This window comes from Astyanax mexicanus, chromosome 13 (assembly GCF_023375975.1).
Source record: "Astyanax mexicanus isolate ESR-SI-001 chromosome 13, AstMex3_surface, whole genome shotgun sequence".
In the NCBI taxonomy this organism is placed as follows: domain Eukaryota; kingdom Metazoa; phylum Chordata; class Actinopteri; order Characiformes; family Acestrorhamphidae; genus Astyanax; species Astyanax mexicanus.
Genome location: NC_064420.1, coordinates 32,385,733 through 32,405,763, shown reverse-complemented (window position 1 = coordinate 32,405,763; position 20,031 = coordinate 32,385,733). Strand labels below are relative to the sequence as shown.

General features: G+C 37.0%; 2 protein-coding genes across 4 annotated transcripts in view; one reads left to right on the top strand and one right to left on the bottom strand.

Annotated features, from left to right (window-relative positions):
* Positions 1-1,079: 1,079 nt before the first annotated feature.
* On the bottom strand, positions 1,080-8,055 carry commd7 (COMM domain containing 7). Of its 2 annotated transcripts, XM_007250002.4 has the most exons (9): positions 7,877-8,051; positions 5,371-5,424; positions 5,146-5,248; positions 4,816-4,872; positions 4,113-4,150; positions 3,930-4,020; positions 3,507-3,556; positions 2,876-2,924; positions 1,080-2,352 (listed from the first exon to the last, which is right to left on the bottom strand). In XM_007250002.4, exons 1-9 carry the CDS (start codon positions 7,958-7,960, stop codon positions 2,276-2,278), a joined length of 603 nt encoding a protein of 200 aa, XP_007250064.2. In that variant the 5' UTR covers positions 7,961-8,051; the 3' UTR covers positions 1,080-2,275. The 2 variants fall into 2 exon arrangements, with proteins under 2 accessions (XP_007250064.2, XP_007250065.2); XM_007250003.4 differs by lacking the exon at positions 2,876-2,924 and having other exon boundaries at positions 2,259-2,352; positions 7,877-8,055.
* A 1,692-nt stretch (positions 8,056-9,747) lies between these two features.
* Positions 9,748-20,031, top strand: part of dnmt3bb.1 (DNA (cytosine-5-)-methyltransferase 3 beta, duplicate b.1) — a 64,827-nt gene continuing 54,543 nt past the window's right edge. The window contains exons 1-2 of one of the 2 annotated variants that reach the window (XM_007250004.4): positions 9,748-10,031; positions 12,438-12,486. The gene's annotated coding sequence lies outside the window, so the exon portion shown is untranslated. Of the gene's footprint in view, positions 10,032-10,102; positions 10,313-12,437; positions 12,487-20,031 lie in introns of those variants that run through there. The other variant, XM_015605971.3, reaches the window with a different exon arrangement.

Here is a 20,031-nt window from a genome sequence, read left to right as displayed (position 1 = left end):
CTTTCATCACTTTATGCTCCAAGCATGACTCTCTACTTTTTTTTTCCTCACCGTCACTAGCTTGATGAAATCTATGATCTCTCACACCTGATTCTGCAGCGCGTTCAGTTGAACAAGTACCAGCATGCAGGAGAGAGTCGAGAGGAAAAAACAACAAAAAAAAGCAACAAAGAACTGTCAACACCTCTGGACAGCTCTCCCTCTCTCTTTCTGTAGTTTTCAACTGAAGGCCTTCAGGATATAAGCGCTATCCATTTAATCACTGCTAAATCCTGGAGGGAAAGATGGGTGTCAATCTGTTTGAGTGCTAGGCTAACGGCTCCATTTAGGCACAGCAAAGGATCATTTTTATGTATACTCTTCGTAATTTAACCCGGCATGTGCTAATGTTGTAGTCTAGGCTGCTAGAGCCAAGTCTGAGTCAAGACCAGGACTGGGACAAAGAGCCAAGACTAAGATTTTTTTTTTTTTTGTAGACCTGTGACTGATGGATTAAAATAGATTGGATAGACTAGTTAGATTAATTGAAAGGAGCCCATGGTGACAGGATGTGTCACACACTTTAAAAGATGTGGAAAGTAAGTTACAGAACACTGTCTTTTACCTTAACTTATGAAGACCTATGAAGTAACATATACTAAACGCCCTAAAAGAGTGTCACAGGACAGTGCGTGAATCTGTTTGTTCATATCAAATATATAATATAAAATAAAAAAAACATTTTACTATTAATGACTTGTTTCAGTTAAACAATTCAAATGCTTTCATTAAAAGTTTATGTCCCATATAGTTTTGATACAACTGCTGGAACAAAGTGCTAAAATAAAAGTAATTAAATTGTTAATTATTTTACATCAAGATTTTTACCTTAAAATATTAACAGTCTTGTTCTCACAATAAGAAAAAGAAAACATTAATGAGCTGCTCACTGAATTTATCTGATTAAATTTTGAATTTGGCATCACTATTTTATTCTGGGTTTATAGGTTAAAATAATTTTATAATATAACATTAACAAAGTAAAATAAAAAAAAATGAAAAAAATGTACAATGAAAGAAATCAAACTTTAGATTATGACTAAATGTGAATTGTTTGATTTATTGGTCCATAAGTGCAAAATACAAATCAACAGGTTTCATCATACCAAAAAAAACAACCATTTAGGTGCGACCGGAACCATTGGAGTCACACACCCAATTGTGTGTAAACACAAATATGCAGTACAAAAGGTGCAGAAGACTTTTTAAACCACTGCTCTGAGGAATAAGTGTGTTTATGCTCATAAAACTCAAAGAAACATTAATGCGGGAAAAAGCAACTAGAATTTCTTGTTTTCAAAAAGTAGTTGAGATGGCGAGAGCTGATTGGAAGAAAACTGGCTTGGTTCCAGGTTTCTCCTCGATGCCTCCAGCCACCCCATAAATTTGTTGAGATTCACAAGCAGCAGCAGCAGCTCACCTAATTTACCTTAATAAACCAGGCCCTGGATAATAATGGCTTCCTTACTTATGTTTGAAGAAAGAAAACACAATGAAATGTGTAAAATGACTACTTTTTGTATGGTTATTATACAGTGTGTATTTTACTCATTTACTCCCAAGATGAATAGCTTTTCTCAGATGCTTCATACACCTGCACAGCACTGCACACTGATCAGTCATAACATAAAAAACACCTGGCTAGCTCTGCGTAGGTCCCCCTCAGACTGCAAGAACAGATCTGACCCCTTGAGACACGGACTCCACGAAACATCCAGCTTCTTATCTGCTTCTTTATGGTCAGGGTGGTACCGGTCAGCATATGTTCTACAGTAGCTTTTTTATGGGTTCAGTTTACTTTAATTACTGCATTAATGAGTTTATGAGACCACTGCTTGTATTCACTTTGAGGACGTTTGTAGGTTCCAGACACTGCAAAACAGGACTAAGACCTGAGTAATGATTTGGAGATGCCGAGTTCTACCCTGGTCAAAGTAGCTCAGACCTTTTTGCACAGCCCATTTGCACAGATGTTTGCACATTTTTCCTGCTTTCAGCAAATTAACTGGCTGTTGACTGACTGAACTGACCGTGAACTTGCTGCCTAATACATCACACCCCTAGGCAGTCATCAGTGCAACCAGATAATCAATGTTATTTACACTATTATTTACACTTATAATGTTAAGGCTCGGTAACGGTATACACAAACCTAAATGCTCCTTCAACTCATTCATCAGTTGCATGGAATTAAAGATATATAAAGATATATAAGACTATGCAGTGATGCAGCTCCTCAGCTGAAGCAGTCCATACTGGCTCTGGCTCTTTCCATCTCGTGAAGGAAGTTATAGAACTGTGGCAGTGTCAATTCTGAAAATGCAAAGAAAAACATCAGTCCAGACTTCAAAATCTATGCAATATGTACCAAAAAAAGAAATACATATAATTTGACACCAGTCATTGCTTTTTATATTTACAGCTCTGGGAAAAATAAGAGACCACTTAAAAAGGTTTCTTTGATTTAAAAAGTTTCTTTGATTTTACCAAATTGAAAACCTCTGTAATATAATCAAGAGGAAGATGGATGATCACAAGCCATTAAACTAAGCTGAACTGCTTGAATTTTTGCACCAGGATTGGCATAAAAAAGTTATCCAAAAGCAGTGTGTAAGACTGGTGGAGGAGAACATGCCAAATATAAAACAACAATTCAATTCACTTCAATTCAAAAACAACAATGTTCATTTTACTCAAATATATACCTATACATAGCAAAATCAAAGAAACTAGTTCAGAAACTGAAGTGGTATTGAATCACTACATAAGTGACTAACACCTAAAAACAGACACTTTAATTAAAAAAAAAAATATATTAAAAAATAAAAAACCTCACCCATGAAAACATTTTGTGTACTGTTCCCCTTTCTGACCACCAGTTTAAGCTGCAAGGAAAAACAAAATCTTAATTACTATAAATTCATGCATTGTGATATTAATTTGCCAGTAAAAACATGCATCAGCCATTAGATCTGTTACAACAGGAGCTGGACTTTTGTTCAGCCTCATGCTTCAGGCCGCCAAAATGGAAAGTGTTAAAAAGCAAGCCCTTGGGCTATTGTTCTCCTGTGTGCTTGCATGTGTGTGCATGTGTGCGTGTGTGTAGGGCCTGTTTATGTGAACAGGATGATGAGTGACTGACAGGTGAAAGAGAAACAAAAGACACAGAGACTTCGCTATCTATACATCTATACAAGTTCAGTGTGTGATCAATCAGACAAAAAACATTTGGGTGTGTCTTCAGGACTAGGGTAGACAGACAAGGCCATTCAGGTCTGCCCCTGAAAAACACAGACTGTCTTCAGCTCTGGCTTTTTAGCTTTATCTTGAAAACAAACAGCTTACACTTTTGTTCCCCTTTGTCTTAGGAAAATGAATGGGGTCCATTTTTAGAACACATTTCATTGGGTAACAACTTACAGCTCAGTAAAAATAGGTGAATTTATAGTGTGACAAAGTTGATTTACCTGCAGGAAGATATTTCCAGCCTTTTGCAGTTCGCTCGTCCCAACAGTAACTACAAATGTAAAAAAAAAAAACACTTTTACATACAGCATTCAGGCATAAAAGCATCTAATACTCCTGTGTTTTAAACTAATCTTCAGTCATATCTGTAGCTTACAGTCATTAACCACAAACTTACTTTTGTTCAACTTTATACATAAGTATTTTTCTGTACTGAGGAAACTGATGCAACCGGCCATTATGGGTTAATTGTGACTTAAATTGTTGGCTCCAGGGTTTGCTGATAACTTTCAGTTTATAAAATTATTTATAAAGTAGACCAGCATGCTATACTGTTTGTAGCAAGTTGTGTACAGTTAATACATAGTACATGAAGTACAGCAGAACAGATAAGATGGCAGGAATATAAGAAGAAAATTACTTACCACCAAATTTCCACTCCATATCCACCAGCTGGTTGACCATCAGTGTCTGACCAACTGCCAACCTGGACAACAGCGGGTTGTGGACCCTCCACTAAAACATAAAAACACACAGGCATTAAATCTGCTACTTAATACTCACTCAATCTTTATGTTATGACTTTGCAAAGAAAGACTATGACGTACCTGATCAGAAAAGTGAGTGGCCTTGTCTTCATTTAACCCTATGAAATGAAAGTTTCAAAGCGTTTACATTATTTATCACCCTGAGTACAGTTTTAATGCATCTTATAATGTTTAATGCATCTTAATAAGTCTTAGTAAAAGCTGCAGTTCTGAAAAATGTGTCTGAAAGCAGTGTTTTTAAAAGCTGCTTCTGATAGCTGTGGCCCAAATCTGCATCTCAAAGCTGTGCCATTTTGTCTGAAAGCTTTGTTTTTTTTTTTTAACAGTGCAGTCTGAAAGCTGTGTTTTTAAAAGCACTATCAGTATCTAAAATCTGCATCTCAAAGCTCTGTAAGAGAGCTGCGTCTCAGTGCTGTGTCTGAAAAGGCGCAACTGAAACTTGTTTTTGAAAGCTGCAGATTTGTAAGATGTGTTTTTAAAAGCTGAGATGGAAAGCTTTAAAATGCTGTGGTTTTAAAATGCTGTCCGAAAGCAGTGATCTTAAAAGTAGTGTCTGAAAGCTGTGTTTTCAAAAATACTGCCAAAAAGCTGTGTACTTAAAAGTACTGTCTGAAAGCTGTGTCTCAAAGTTGTGTCAGTATCTGAAATCTGCATCTCAAAGCTGTTCTTCTCTGAGCAGCGTCTGTAGAGATATGTCTGAAAAGCTGCGTCTGAAAGCAGGGTTACAGTCCTGTTTTACTTTTTACAGACAAGAAAGTCATACCTAGGGACAGCAGGTCCTCTTTAACTTGTTCAGCAGTGAGATTCTTCTTTAGAGCACCTGAGAAAAAACACAAATCACATTCCTTTAGTATTTTACCACAATAATTTCCCTGATCTCAAAACTCCACTACAGCATTGTGAAGCCCTCATTATATACTTATGTATGATGAACTCCATTTTGCTAACTCACCCTAAAATCACCCACTCTGCACTAGGTTTTTTCCCTACTGTTTCATCACTCCCAATGTCTAGCTAATGTCTAGCTAATAGACAACTAAACTGATGTTATAGCGAACGATAGCAAAGAAACTAAGATTTGTTTTGTGTTTACCGTGTGGAAGCAGCAGAATGCTCTTCATTAGGCCTCTAAGTGGACCTGCACCCATGCCATTCTCTCCTGCAAACTCGGCTAGCTGTGCCAGGAACCGCTCTGACTGAAACCACACACACAAAAATTCTAGTCAATATCATACATTCCCCCATGCTCAAATGTGCAGCCATGCCTATTTCAAGAGAGGTCAGTACATGCAGTTTAATAGGAAAAGAGTTCACACACCTCTTTTGGCTCCAGCAGGAACTGGTACAATAACTCAGTCAAGCTCACAAATTGCTGCAGAAAACAGAAAGCAAGTTTTAATGATATGACACACAATTGTAACAATTTACATGAGAAATGGAAATATAATCTACAATAAAATTACAGTTTTAAGATGGAGGTAAATACGTTTTGCTTCTTTCTGCTCTTTCAATATGGTGCCAGTAGGATTAGGCTGATGTGGATAGAAGATGCACATGCAAGGATGATCATCTATGCTCTCTTAACTATTTTTTTTTTTACCAATACTTGAACCCTGATGTTGGACGAGAAGGCCTGTCTGCACACACATTCATCCCTAAGGTGTTCTATTTGGTTAAGGTCAAGACTAATAGGGGTCATCCCCAACTGCTCCTACAAAGTAGAGGGGATGAAATTGTCCAAAATCTCTTGGTATGCTAAAGCCCAACTCCTGAAAACCAACACACATCATAATAGTTTCTCCTCCACCAAACATTACACTTTTGACACAATGCAGTCAAACAAGTACCATTCTTCTTGCAAATATCAAACCCAGACTCATCAATCAGACCAGGCCAGCTGAAAAAGCCTGATTTGTCACACCAGAGAACACATTCCCACTGCTCCAACAACATTGAGGAAATATCAGCTTCATGCTGTCTGGGTGGCTATTAACTTTTCCCTGCTGAACTTTGGACTCCTGACGGTTTTAGTGAACAAACAACTAGATGCAACATATGGGATGCTGGTAAAAGCTGTGACCAGGAATATTAGTGACATGCTCAAATATGCAGCTGCTCTACTATATTACACTAAAGGATTTTATGGTTATTATGTAATAGTTTTAGGATGGAGGTAAATTCTTATTAGCACAAACAAGTCATGTTATAGGCTTATAGCCTACTGTATAAATATATGGGCCACAGGAATGGAACCACTATTTAGATTAGGCTAATGGCAGGTGGTCAGAACAGACGCCTATATTAATTATAGTACAAACGCAAATCAGAGAGATTTGATAGATTGATCTGCAGCACATTAAAATGACAAACATATGTTATTGGTGTAGATACTTCTTTTGAAATCTATAAAGAACGCTGGTTTATACAAGACATAACTAGCTGATAATAAAACAATACACTTTTAATGCGTTGTGCTCTAATACTGAAGAGGAGTGTGTATTAAGATACATAACTGTTGTTGCTGCTCAGTAAGAAATCATTGATGGTAGAGAAAATAAAAAAAGGCCTGATTGTTTTTCCTCATCTCCTGAACACAGTTTTGCAACAGAACTTCAGCACTTAAAACATTGTAACATAGAGAGAGAGAGAGTGCTGAATGTGCTGCTTTGGGGAAACTCATCCATCTCTTTCTAGATTATAGGTAGTCCCTACAAATCCCTAAACATTTAATTAAAGGAAAATATCTACTAAACTGGGGGGTGTACTACCCATGCATTTATGCTTCCTACAAGCTATGCTACTACTTTAACTACACATGCGCTGAGCAACATTTCTTAATGTTTTTATTAGTTCTTCATGGTAATTCTGTTTTCCTTCAGTGCATTAAAGTAAATAATAATGAAAATAATAATTTTAAACCATTAAACAAAACAAAAAAAAGTTTCTGAGTGGTCCAGCAGGTTAAGCGCTGCTACTATGATCAGGAGATCGCCGGTTCGAATCCTGCTCATGTAGCTTGCCATCAGCTACCAAAGCCCTGAAAGAGCACAATTGGCCTTGCTCTCTCTGGGTGGGTAGATGGTGCTCGCTCTCTCTCTGTCCACATCACTCCAAAGGGTGTGATGTGCACAGAGCACAAGGCGTCTGTGAGCTGATGTATCAGAAGCGAGTCTCTGCACTTTCCTCTGAGTGCTCTGTGATTCTACTGGGCAGTTTAAAAAGAGGCGGTGGCTGACTTCACATGTATCGAAGGAGGCATGTGCTAGTCTTTACCCTCCTGGTGTGTTGGGGCATCACTAATAATAGGGGGGAGTCCTAATGAGTGGGTTGGGTAATTGGTCGTGTAAATTGGGGAGAACATGGGATAAAAAAAGCCAAAATGTGATACTCAGAAGAAGCTAATGAATAAAGTATTCTGATTTGTTTTTGTTTGTTTACAAAATATTTCCACATCTGTTGCTGTATAGCTTTAATACAAACTCACAAAAAGTCAAAGCTTTTCAATGGTACTGTACTCTGGAAACATGACTACTGAATGCATTTGCCTCAAGACATAATTTAACTAAGCATTTAGTTAATTAGCCAAGTTTATAAGCCTGTGGTTCTTCAGGAAACCTACGTCTTGTAGTATTCGTGTAATATTGATTTTAATATCGGAGAAAACCCGCAGCAGCTAAAAACAGACCAATAAAAAACTACAATCCAGACTGTATTATCAGCGAAGTAAGATAGGCAGAAGCTAACTTAGCTTAGCATACAGCTAAACACAGCAGTGTAAAAAAGAGTGAAACAGCTCTTGTTTATCTGCGGTACGAAATTCTTACCTGCTCGGTGAATTTATTAAGGGTTTGGAAGTCAGCGCTGACACTGTCGGGCAGTGTATCTTTAGTAAAATGTAACTGTAGCATTATTTCTGTTTATCTCCACACAGAGCGGCTCTCTCAGTTAACCCTCAGCTGCTGCTCGACTTCCGCTTAAACACGAGTCTTGTGATTCACTTCTGAACTTTCCACAAACCCGCAGCGCTGCGGTTTCAGCGAAAACATCTACTTTTTTTAGCTATAGAGCTGCACAGCTGATTAAAATTATTTAATAAGACCGGTTATACTATTTTAAACCTGATGTGGAAATAATAAAATAGGTGTGAAAAGTCCGCCCAGATGTTAAAACAGGTGTGAAAACAGCACGTGACAAACACACGTGATAAAAATGTGATTTCTCTGACTGTTAATAATAAATATGGATACTTTTTTTAGTTTATAGTTTAAAGCAAGTGTTTAGTTTTTAACAAACTTAACAGAACAAACTGATGCACCACAGTATTAATACATCCGCTGATTCACTGTTTCTCCTAAAAAAAAAAAAAAAAGTATAAAAACTACTCTACTATCCATTAAGGGTTTTCGACTAGACTTTGGAGCATTGTTTTGAGGATTTGATTGCATTCAGTGTTAGTGAGCTCAGACTGTTGAATCATCACCACCCCACCTCATCCCATCCCAAGTCCTAGACCTATAGGCCTATATTCAAGCTTTTATAGGTTTCACTGTAGAACAGTTGTTTAATTTACTTATAAAGCCTCCATGCTGAATCTAATTAAAAAGGTGAGTACAAAGCATAAATCCATTTTTTTTTCAATTGAGTGAATGTCTCTGAGTTGAAACATCTCTCATTTGAAACATTGCATATACTCTTTTATATTACATACAGATGAAAAATTCATTTGTTAAAGTAGCAGTCTTCTATTTTTTCCTTTTAAATTGAAAGTATTTTAAATCAAAATATTATAGTAAACAGCATTAATGTGCTTCTGCTACAATTCCTGCAAAGTCACATATATTTATTCTAATAATAGAGGTGTCTGGTTGGTCACAGGACCTTTTTTTGGCTATAACAACATTTGCTAGCTACTTAAGCAACTGTGACACTGCTAATGCCACTGATACAAGAGCTAGTTGTTTAATCCCTTTAACAGACCAGGGCTTTTTGTCATTACACCAAGAAATCTTGAGGATTTCTTTTTAAGCATTACAGCTTTCATGTTTGACAAGGAACATTACTAAAAAGCATAATTGTAATTGTAATAGAAAATATACAAAAAAAATTAAGTAAATTTGCTAATGTCAACATATAATGAATACAATCATAAAATTGGCTCTTTCCTGAACTTAATTTTAAAATCGATATTTATTATACAAATCAAACAGTTTCTGTCCTTCAAACTTTTAGTCTAGTTTTTACGTTTATTTTCAAACATGCAGACTTTGGGTTTGATTCCTGTTACTGATCTGAAATTGTTAAATGGAGTAGAGAGAAAACAGGCAGCTTCTCCAAATGTGCTGTAGCAGATTTCAATGGCCTCGAGTTTTTCAAAATGTAAATAAGTTATTTTGCTGCAGAAACAAGGGTTTTGTATCACCTACACCTGTAGCCTGTAAATGGGACAAGGCATGTTAAGGGGTTAATGTAGTGAAACTTTCTTGTATACCTTACATATGCCGCCTTATTTCTGTTTCCTATATGAAGTCACCATGGACAGTTTACAGTGTGTAAAGGCTGTCCAGCACATCATTGATAGTCCATTAAAACACAAAGGCCGGCTGTGGTTGGCTGAGTGTAGCTGCGTAGAACGCAGGCGGCTCCTCCTCCTTCCCAGGTGTTTTCTTCAGATAGAAGTGCAGATGTAGTGCAGAAGGGGTTAAAGTGTGAGAGGGTAAATGCAGTGTTCATTCGTAGAGGGCGCGATTCGAGACCCGGGAAAAGTCACGCCTGACTACAGAGGCGCCGGAGCGCGCGGACCGAGCCCGAGAGCACAACAAGCCCATTTCCAGATCTCCCCCGAGGGCTTTACACACACGGCGGAGAGCGGAGCGGACTGAGACTCGGAGAGACACTTCACTTCACACACTTTCGGACTAACCGAGAAACTGCTGAGTCCGGCTCGGTTCCATTAACCTGAACTCTCCTATATTTAAACAGGTAAGTTTCTCTCCAGCTCCTCCTCCTCCTTTACTGCTGCTGCTGTACGGCGCGCGCCCCGTGCGCGAGCTTGAAGCAGGGAGGGCATCGAGACCGCTCGTTTCACGGGAAGGCACGCTCGTGCAAAAAAAAAACTTTGTAACGCTCACAGTCAGACCACGAGGACCTGTGTTTTTAAAGGTGCACGCGACTAGAGAGCTGTCGAGATTAGGTCCGCTAGTTAAGTGACGCGCGTGGTGGTAAAGAGACAGCAAGCGTGACTTTTTCAACTTTCACTTCAGGTAAGAGTTTTTTTTCAACTTTGTAACGCGCGCGTGCAAAGTGCAACCAAAGTGCATGGCAGTTGTGCCAACTTTAGGTTTAAGCTTAGCCATATGTTTCACAAAGCTGTAACTTAAGTGAGTGTGTTAATCGAGTTACGCGTGTTTATTGGTACAGTACAGTGCTACTCCAGTTCTATGTGTGCAGCCCCCCAAGACCACCCCACACACACGAGCATGGTGTGGATGTATGTAATTTAGTGGTTGGTGTTGGTCTTCCAGAGTACCCTGTGCTAATCCCATCCGGTATTTCAACGTTTATGCACGCTTGAATCAACCTAGAATCGTGAATTTGTTTCAAAATGTAATAAACTATAGATTACGATGCCATTTCATTCTACACTGTACATTCTTAAAAAAATAAGGCTCTTAAAAAGTAGAGTTTAGCAAAGAAAATGGTTATATATAGCATCTTTCAACTTTTAATATCGGCTATGTTCAAGGAAAGCACGAGTCTAAACTTATAAACTTATAACACGAGCTCGTGTCAAGTGTTTCTCTTGAAAATTAGTTTCTTTAAAAAAAAAAACACTTTTAGTGTTTAAAAACTCTGTGCTTTTTTAATTGAACACTCCCAGTGTTAATTTAAAACGTATAGTGTAGTTTTAACACTTAAGCACATTAACTGTGTAGCCTTACTTTATCACCCTGTTCAAATCAGTGCTCGCGACGTAACGTGGTTAGCGGGTTACAGTATGAGCGTTACAGTGGCCTCTGTATGCTGCGGTTCACGAGTTGTTGCGTCCAGAGACGTGGAGTTACAACAGGTGGTTCAAAGGTAGACTGATTCATTCGTGTATGTAATTAATTGTCTTAGCTTTATTTAAGTATTCTTTTTTATCGGTGTATTATTTAGACTAGAAATGTTATCGACAAGGCATTTAATAAACCACAATTAACATAAAAAGTTAAAGTTACACTCGAGAAATAAAGAGTTTTATGGTGGGCTGGTCGCGCGATGATGTCGATAGCGAATCGTGAAAAACAGAACAGTTAAAAACATCGTTCTAAACAAGCAGTTGAACTCCACAGCAAATGATTCGATGTTAAATCAACCCTGATGGCACTATATCAACACTGCGAATGCAATTTTAACAAAATTGACAATTTTAACACTAAAAGTGTTAAATTAGCACTGTTAAAATAAAAAATCTTGCATTTTATCTTTTAATTTGATGATGAAAAAAACAACCTTAAGTTCTAAGGAATCGGTTCGTTGTGGCTGATTTCCTGCGGAGTCTCGCGCAGGAATGCCGCTCCTTCACCGCGGGGTTTGCGCACGCGCTGTAGCGCATAGTGGCAGCGTGGAGCAGCACGCACAGACACACACCCACGCGCGCGCACACTGATTCACACACAGCTCACTGAATCCTCTGCGTTTACCGTTAAAGGGAAATTCCAGCTCTCTGCCAAAAATGTGTAACAAAGTCATTTTGAGGGGTTTGGTGTGAAAAGCTTTGTTTTAAAGCAATGTAAACCTGCCCACTAAGTTCACTCTGAACTGTGCACAGTGGTGGTGATAGAAAGCTGTTTATTGCATGATGAGAGATTTTTACCATACATTTTTCAAAATATCATATATGGCAGTATTGGTGTGCCATATCGTATCATGTGCGATAATATCTGCAACATATTATGCCCTAAAATATCGTGCCACCAACCCCTAATTATCACACCAGGGTACTACGTTTTTACTGTTTTTAGCAAAAGAAAATTTCACACTGTTCTCATTTCACATTATACAGCTCTGGAAAAAAAATAAGAGACCACTTAAAAATTATGTGTTTCCTTGATTTTACCAAATTGAAAACTTCTGGAATGTAATCAAGAGGAAGATGGAAGATCACAAGCCATCAAACCAAGCTGAACTGCTTGAAAGTTTGCACCAGGAGAGGCATCAATTTATCCAAAGCAGTGTGTAAGACTGGTGGAGAAAAACATGCCAACATGCATGAAAACTGTGATTAAAAACCAGGGTTATTCCACAAAATATTGATTTTATAAATATGAACTTGTTTTCTTTGCATTATTTGAGGTCTAAAAGCACTGCATCTTTTTTTATAACACGGCAATATTTGTGTTCTAGACATTGCAAGCCCTAGTTCCAGTCACCAACGCTGTAACAAAGTCAGTCGGTAAGTTTTCCTACTGTACACCGTTTCACACACAACTACTCTATTGAATTGGTCAAACATGTTTTGTTTTAATTGACAAAACAAATGACAAATTAGTCAGTTGTACATCTACAGGTATATAGTAGGTTATGTACATGCAATCACACATATACATTACAGTATGTAATGATACACATATAAATATATAATATTGTCTATAATGCAAAAAAAAAAAACGTATTTCCAAAATAGCAACAGGATCTGACAAAAGCCTTCTTAACTTTTAGTCGATTAACCCATTAATCATGAAATTGTGTTATTCAGTAAATGTCAAGAGTAAAAACATTGCATGATAATGATATTGCATCAATGATATTTTGGATAGTGGATATAAGAAAAAGATTGGGGCAGTTTCCTAGACATGGATTAAGCCTATTTGTAGACATATATATTAAGCTCCATTGAAAATGTTGTGTTGTCCAAGACTAGGCTTAATTCTAGTCTGCATTAATTATGAACCCAGGATTTTTACATTCCTTCCATAGTAGCCATGCAGGGCGTGTATCTCAGCAGGTTTACTTTAAAGCACACATTTAGTATTGTTCAGTTTTCTCCTCCAGAGTTTTCTGTCTCCATGATATTCAGGTGCAATGAGGCATTGAGCTTTGAGAGGTTCACACTTCCCTGTGATCTGATAATGCTAAAGTGGAGACTTAAATCCAAAACATCATTAGCGCATTGTAGTGTAAGTGATCACTGGAGTGTGCGATACTGCAAAACTCTAATATCACATTACTTTCACAATACCCAACATGAAGCACAGTATTATGTTTTGATGAGACCTGATAACAATAATCTCAGTGCACAATTAGTCTTAACATTTAAAAATCACTGACAGGGTGAACAGTTGGCTCTGTAAATTGCTTCAGGATGTTGCTTGTGTGACAGAGACTGGGTCATGGGCACCCAAAGGCTGACTGATGTGTCTGATATCCCTTGAGGCCCACCTGTCAACTTATAAGACTCAAGGATCTGTTACTAACATTGACCTTGATGCCTCATAACACAAAACACCTTCAGTGGTCTTGTGGACTTTATAAGTTGTGTCCCAATTCACTAGCCTGGGCAGAGATAGTGTATTGGACCACAACCTTGATGACACGGGTTTGATCCCATGTGAGGAGCACTGTGTTTATTTATTTATTTTTAATTTCTTCTTGGGTTTACCTGCTTTGACATCAACTGTTCTGCAATTGGGTTCAACAACCCTCTGGGCTGGAGAGCTTCTAGTCTGTAGCACTCCATCCCATCACACTTCATTTTCCAAAATATTTTTTTTTGTGGCCCACCACATAATGGCTTGGAAAATATCTGGCTTGCAGCCAAACTTAATGGCAGACCCCTGGCGTACAACCTGAACAATGATATTTAATATTGGTATAGGGAATAAAAGAAAGACCTACTTCTCCGACACCTTTGTTGCCCTAAAGCTAAAGGTATATTTTCTGTTTGGCCAGACGTTCACTTGGATCAGTTCTGATAGCAGCAAATACAACATCAGCTGTTCCTCAAAACCTTCCGCCAACATATGTACGCAAATGCATAGCTAACAGCAAGTGTATCTATACGACCTTATAGCTTAAAATAGAAAATCCTGGATTTTTCACCATGTCACCTGCGTTTTGCACCATTTTATAAGACATTGTAATGGTTTGTAATGGTTTGTATTGGATGGATACAGTATGTTACTGCAGCATTTTTGCTGTACACACAGATGTATATCGTTGCTGTCCAATGAAAAACATGTATCTCCAAAAAAGCAACTGTACAGGACAGAGATAAAACCTTTTTTTAACTTACAATGGAAGTCAATTTAAAAAGATGGGGTTTTAGGTAATTTACAGAATTTCTGTTTGTCCTTTTATCAAGAAATGTTGACACAGTGTAAGGGACAGTTTGTGGGTTCAAATTATGTAGTATATTTTGTCTTAGTTATGGAACAAGAATCTTACATTTCTGTACATTTTTGATTTCCTTGAATGAGCAGGTCATTTTAGGAGAATTTGACTGTATTCTGAATGTCGGCCTCAGTTTCTTACCTTTCGTCTTACTCCCCCCCAAACACACACACATTTATGCACCTACATGTGACTGAATGTGCACCTACACACACACACACACACACACACATACACACATACATAGTATTCAGAAACCCCCCCTCCCATTAGGTTGAGTCCCTAATCTCTGTCACTCAGGCTTCCACCTTTGATGTGGCCTCTCTTTGTGTGCTCACATTCACTCTCATTCATTCGTCACTGTGGGCTGAGTGTGTGGGTGGGTGTGAGCGGGCCCTGCAGTGCACGTGTATTTATGCAACCTTGTAAAGAAGTCTTACAGATCATAACTTGTGCAACGTTAGTGTGTTCATGTTGACATCATTTGCATTTGTGGTTTACCCCATTGAACCCCAAGAACTCTAATGACAGTGACAGTAAAAGGTCATAAACTCTGAACAAATTAAATACATTAAATGCTGTAAATACAAACATGCATTATTATAATATAAAATATTCAAATAAATATTATATTTTTTAGATTTATTTTTGTGAGTCACGTGTAATAGCATTTGTGTTACTATATGTGCTTTTTACAGTATTGTCAACAAAATAAATTTTAAATATAAAATTTTACATTTCTCAAGGAATGATAAGTTTTAGACATTTATACAGCTTAAAAAAAGAGACAACTTTAAAATGATAAGTTTCTTTGATTTTGCCAAATTGAAAACCTCTGGAATATAACCAAGAGGAAGATGGGTGATCACAGCCATCAAACCCTGAACTGCTTGAATTTTTGCACCAGGAGTGGCACAAGTTCACCCAAAATCAGTGTGTAAGACTTGTGGAAGAGAATGTGCCAAGATGCATGAGAACTGTGATTAAAACCAGGGTTATTCCACCAAATTTTGATTCCAGAACTCTTAAAACTTGATGAATATGAACTTGTTGTCTTTGCATTATTTTAGGTTTGAAAGCTCTGCATCTTTTTTATTATTTGTTATGAGAATGGGAAATGGCTGGCAAACAAATGCTCTAAATTACAAAAAAATTATTTGGAATTTAGAAGAAATTTTGTCTGTAGTTTATAGAATAAAACCACAATGTTCGATTTTCTCAAACATATACCTATAAATAGCAAAATCATCTGATTCAGAAACTGAAGTGGTCTCTTAAATTTTTCCAGAGCTGTACAGATTTTATAGATATAGATATTTTACGATTTTTTAAATTTATGTATTATTCCTAACTTAAGGTCTATGAAACAGTTTATGACAGTAAAATATCTATAAGACCAAACACCTGATATGTAGATTTACATACAGTAAAAGGTCTAATGGCTTTAATGTTGTGATCTGTATATACTGTTTTTCTGTTTGGATTAAAGGAAACATGATTTATACTTAATTGAATCTATTAATATTACTGTCACAGTCAGAGGAGTGAGAAGTGTAGGAATCTCAGTCACCAATCATGCATGCTGTCGGTCCACCTGGACCCGGGCCCAGTCTGCCGTGCAGCCACACAAAGACAAACGCTGCTCCTTTCAGTTCTGTTCTGCTGCTCTGGCACTTCTTCATGTTGCCAAGCCCCAGTAGCACACCAGCCAGCTTCCACTTCTCAAACCTCGAGCAGACAGATGTGTTCCCCATGAGTTAACCAGCTCCTATTTCCCTGGAATCTCATCTCAATTCTATTAATTTTAGGGAAGAATATCAAATGTAGTATTATTAGTCAGCAGGGGTTTTAACAAGTCACAAATTTTAAATTTTAATTAGAAGAAATAGTGTCTTATAAGTGCTAATAAGTGTTTAAATTGGTCTGATTTAAGACACTTATCACAAGCCATACCTGTCAAGTCTCCCGTTTTGGCCGGGAAACTACCGTATTTTACTCCTCTTTCCCGCCGTCCTCCCGTATTAGTATTTTCCCGTAAATTTCCCGTATTATACTAAATAAAAATATATAGGCCACAGGCGACAATGCACTGACCGCTGTGGGTCTCTTAACCAATCGTGGTGCCGGTTCAAGGAGAAAGTCCCGCCTTTCAGGAGAAACAGCCAATCAGCTAGCTGGTTTTGCGGAGCGCAGTTTAGTGTGCGGGAAGCCCCGCCCCTCCCCTCGCTGTGAGTTCAGGCAGCTAGTCGGAGCAGCTGTCGTTAAAACTAATCTGGATATACGGAGATTTTTCTAAAAGAAAGGTAATTAACCATGTAAAATGTGATGAGATTGTTTCTGATAGCTGGTTAAAAAGACTCTTCTCTGAATCAAAAGATAAATTAAACCCACTGTGTGTTTAATAAAATACAGCTTGTGACTCAGTTAGCTTAACTTTAGAATTAGCTAGATAGATATTCAGGGTTTGAGAAAAATCTACATATATATATAATGCCCTGCCCTGATGTGCCTGATCAGCCAATAACTATCATTTCCAAACTCTATTAGTTCAGGGCTAGTTTTAGGGTTTGTTAGAATTTGTTTAAATCTCAAGTATTGTGGTAATGTATTATAATGTAATGTAATGTATTATTTAGAAGGGGTAGAAAGAAGTATTAATGAAAGATTATTAATTGTGTAGGCCCCTTAGGACTATTATTTACTTATGGAATATATCTGATCCATGTCCTTTTTGTAAATTTGTGCACCCTTCAATTTCAATTTTAAATCTATTAATTACAAATATATATATATATATATATATATATATATATATATATATATATATATATATATATATATATATATATATATTTATTTATTTTTCTCGTTTGGGCTGTTGGGGCGGCGGAAAAAATCCCTTATTTTTAAGTCCAAAACTTGACAGGTATGATCACAAGCTAATATGTTGGCAGAATCAGTCGGACTAACCACAAGCTGAAGTGGTTGTTATGATATAGTGACACAGTATGATGCAATACAAATACAATCTAATATTGTACATTTTCAATGTAGGTATTGACACAAAAAATATGGAGTTTTTACAGCTATTAATATTAGTTCAGTGCTAAAATGTTAGTTAAAATTAAGACACAATACACTAAAATGTAATACATTGCTGTATTATTGGGACTGTATTAAAGTTTTCATAAATAAATAAATATACTGGTGGTTTAAATATACCGTGGGTCTTTATGTGCAAATAAAATATAAATCGTAAGAAAGTTTAAAATAAAATAAAGAAGTCAACTGAGCGATTAGGTACAATGTCTGTTCACTGCATGGATGGGTTAAAATGTGGAGGTTACATTTCCCCACTGTGGCTCTAATAAAGGATTTATTATTATTATTTAATGTAATAAACAAATGTTAAAGTTTTTAAAAGTTTTGGTAGGTTTATTTAATAATATGATAGTATATATTTTGCTATTAATGTATTCCATTACTATTAGATAAATTAAAAATTGTAAATGGGTTAAAATCTTGGACTTGGAACCAACACATTTCTCACTTTTCTTTCTCCCTTGCCATCATTAGCCATCCCTCCATCATTAGGTAGTTTTTTTTGTATTGGTAAAGCACACAATCGTTAACCTGGGCGTTGGCAAACCAGCTCCACCCCAGCTTATTTAGAGACCTCACTCTGTCGATTGTTATTCATGTCTGAAGTTGGTCGATGGCCCAAGCATGGCCCGTCTGCCAACAGAAGACATGAATAATGTACATTTTAAGTAGGCGTCTTTATGTGTAGTGTTTACTTAGTTGAAATAACATGGTCTCCAGGTAGAGGTCACACACGGGTTGATCTAGGGCCGGACTCGTCCAGGCAAATCATTACCATTAACATTCCTGGAGAAGAAACACGTCTTCTCAGGTCAGTAGGTTTGGTGACCTCTACATGCCTGTGAATCCGAGGGGGTTGCTGAGTTATGGTGCAGGTGCTGCCCCTGCACTCACCGATACCCTTGTTGCTGATGGCTGTAGGGAGACATGAGCAGGTTACACATTGAAGTATATGGTTTATTTTTGTTTGTGTGGTTTTCCCCTTTTAGTCATTTTTGGTAGACTTTGCTTATTTCAGTGGCCTGAGGATCCAGACACTTTTTCAATAAAAAGTCCCCAAAGTTTCTTTTATCTTCAAATTTCAAGTTAAGGACTTTTTTCAGAACTCACATAAAATGAATGTTTTACATGTTTCTGCAGTATGTTTAATTCACATTTTATACACCTGTATTACTTACATTTTCTATTTAGTGAGTGTAATTTGGCACTGTTCTGAAGCAAGCGAATAAATCAAAGTGCTGCCTCCCCACAGAGGTGTTAGCTTTACACAGTATTACAACTGAACCTAGGCTTAGGGTTGGAAACCAAGAGAGAGTGAGTCTATATTAGGGGTGTGAGAAAATACAGATGTATCAAACTATTTCAATATAATGTTGTACTGTATCAATTTTCAAAAACACTATAATGATTTTTAGTGAATAAGTTAAATTTAAAGATTGGTTAAATTAAATCCCACTTGAACCTTAACTCCTGTATCTTGATATGAATCGTAGGGTCAGGTTCTTACCAATACAGAGTCCTAGTCTATATCCATTCATGTAGTCTCAAAACAATTATTTGTTTAGAAATACTCCAAGAATTTGCTAAAGATGTCACAACAAATACATTTTAATACTTCCAAGGTGATATTTGTCTCAAACTAAATCTAATTGTATTTATTGGTGCTTGTATGTATGTAAAAACATGTTTTACAACTAGCCTCTCTGTCTGTCAGCATTTGCGTCCAGCAGCAAGTAGCTAAAAATAGGACTTCAAATGATTTGGTAAACATTAACAATAAAGTGCAGAAAACCTCCAGGTAAAGTGAGGTAACAAACTAAATAGTGAAAACATTAATGATAAGGCTGGACAAATGTAATACAGACTCTGTGACATTGTTTTTTTATCAGGAACTTAAGTTATATGCGACTGCTTGTAACAAATCACTAATAAAACATGAACAAGTAATGCTTTGCTAAGTAATACATGTTAACACTAGGGCTGCCACAAACGATTATTTTTATAGTCGACTAATCACCGATTATTTTTTATGATTAGTCGACTAATCGGATCATACGTTAATTGAATATAAAACACAGTTTATCACAATAGAATGCAGCTGCTATTATACAACCAACATTAGATTTCAGCTATATGCTAACTAAAAATAAAAACAATTAAAATCATAGTTCATTAAACCTTTAATGAAATATGCAGCTTGTTGTAACAGACAATTATTTTACTGTTTAGCATAAAGTGTAAACAACTGTGTAAAATAAGGATAAGGCACTGGCATTTATGAAACATCTCAACCGTGAGGTTGTTTGAACTATTATGAAAAAAAAGTATATTAATAAAAAATGCCTCTCTGTCCAGATATTGTGTACATTACCGTACACAGGGCAGCGGTCTGCACAGATCTGATTGGCAGAGGAGAGCGTTTGGTGATTTTACACCACACATGACTGATCTGTGAGTTTACTGCACCGAAAAGCACTGAAAACAGAAGCCACTGTCAGAATGAAAT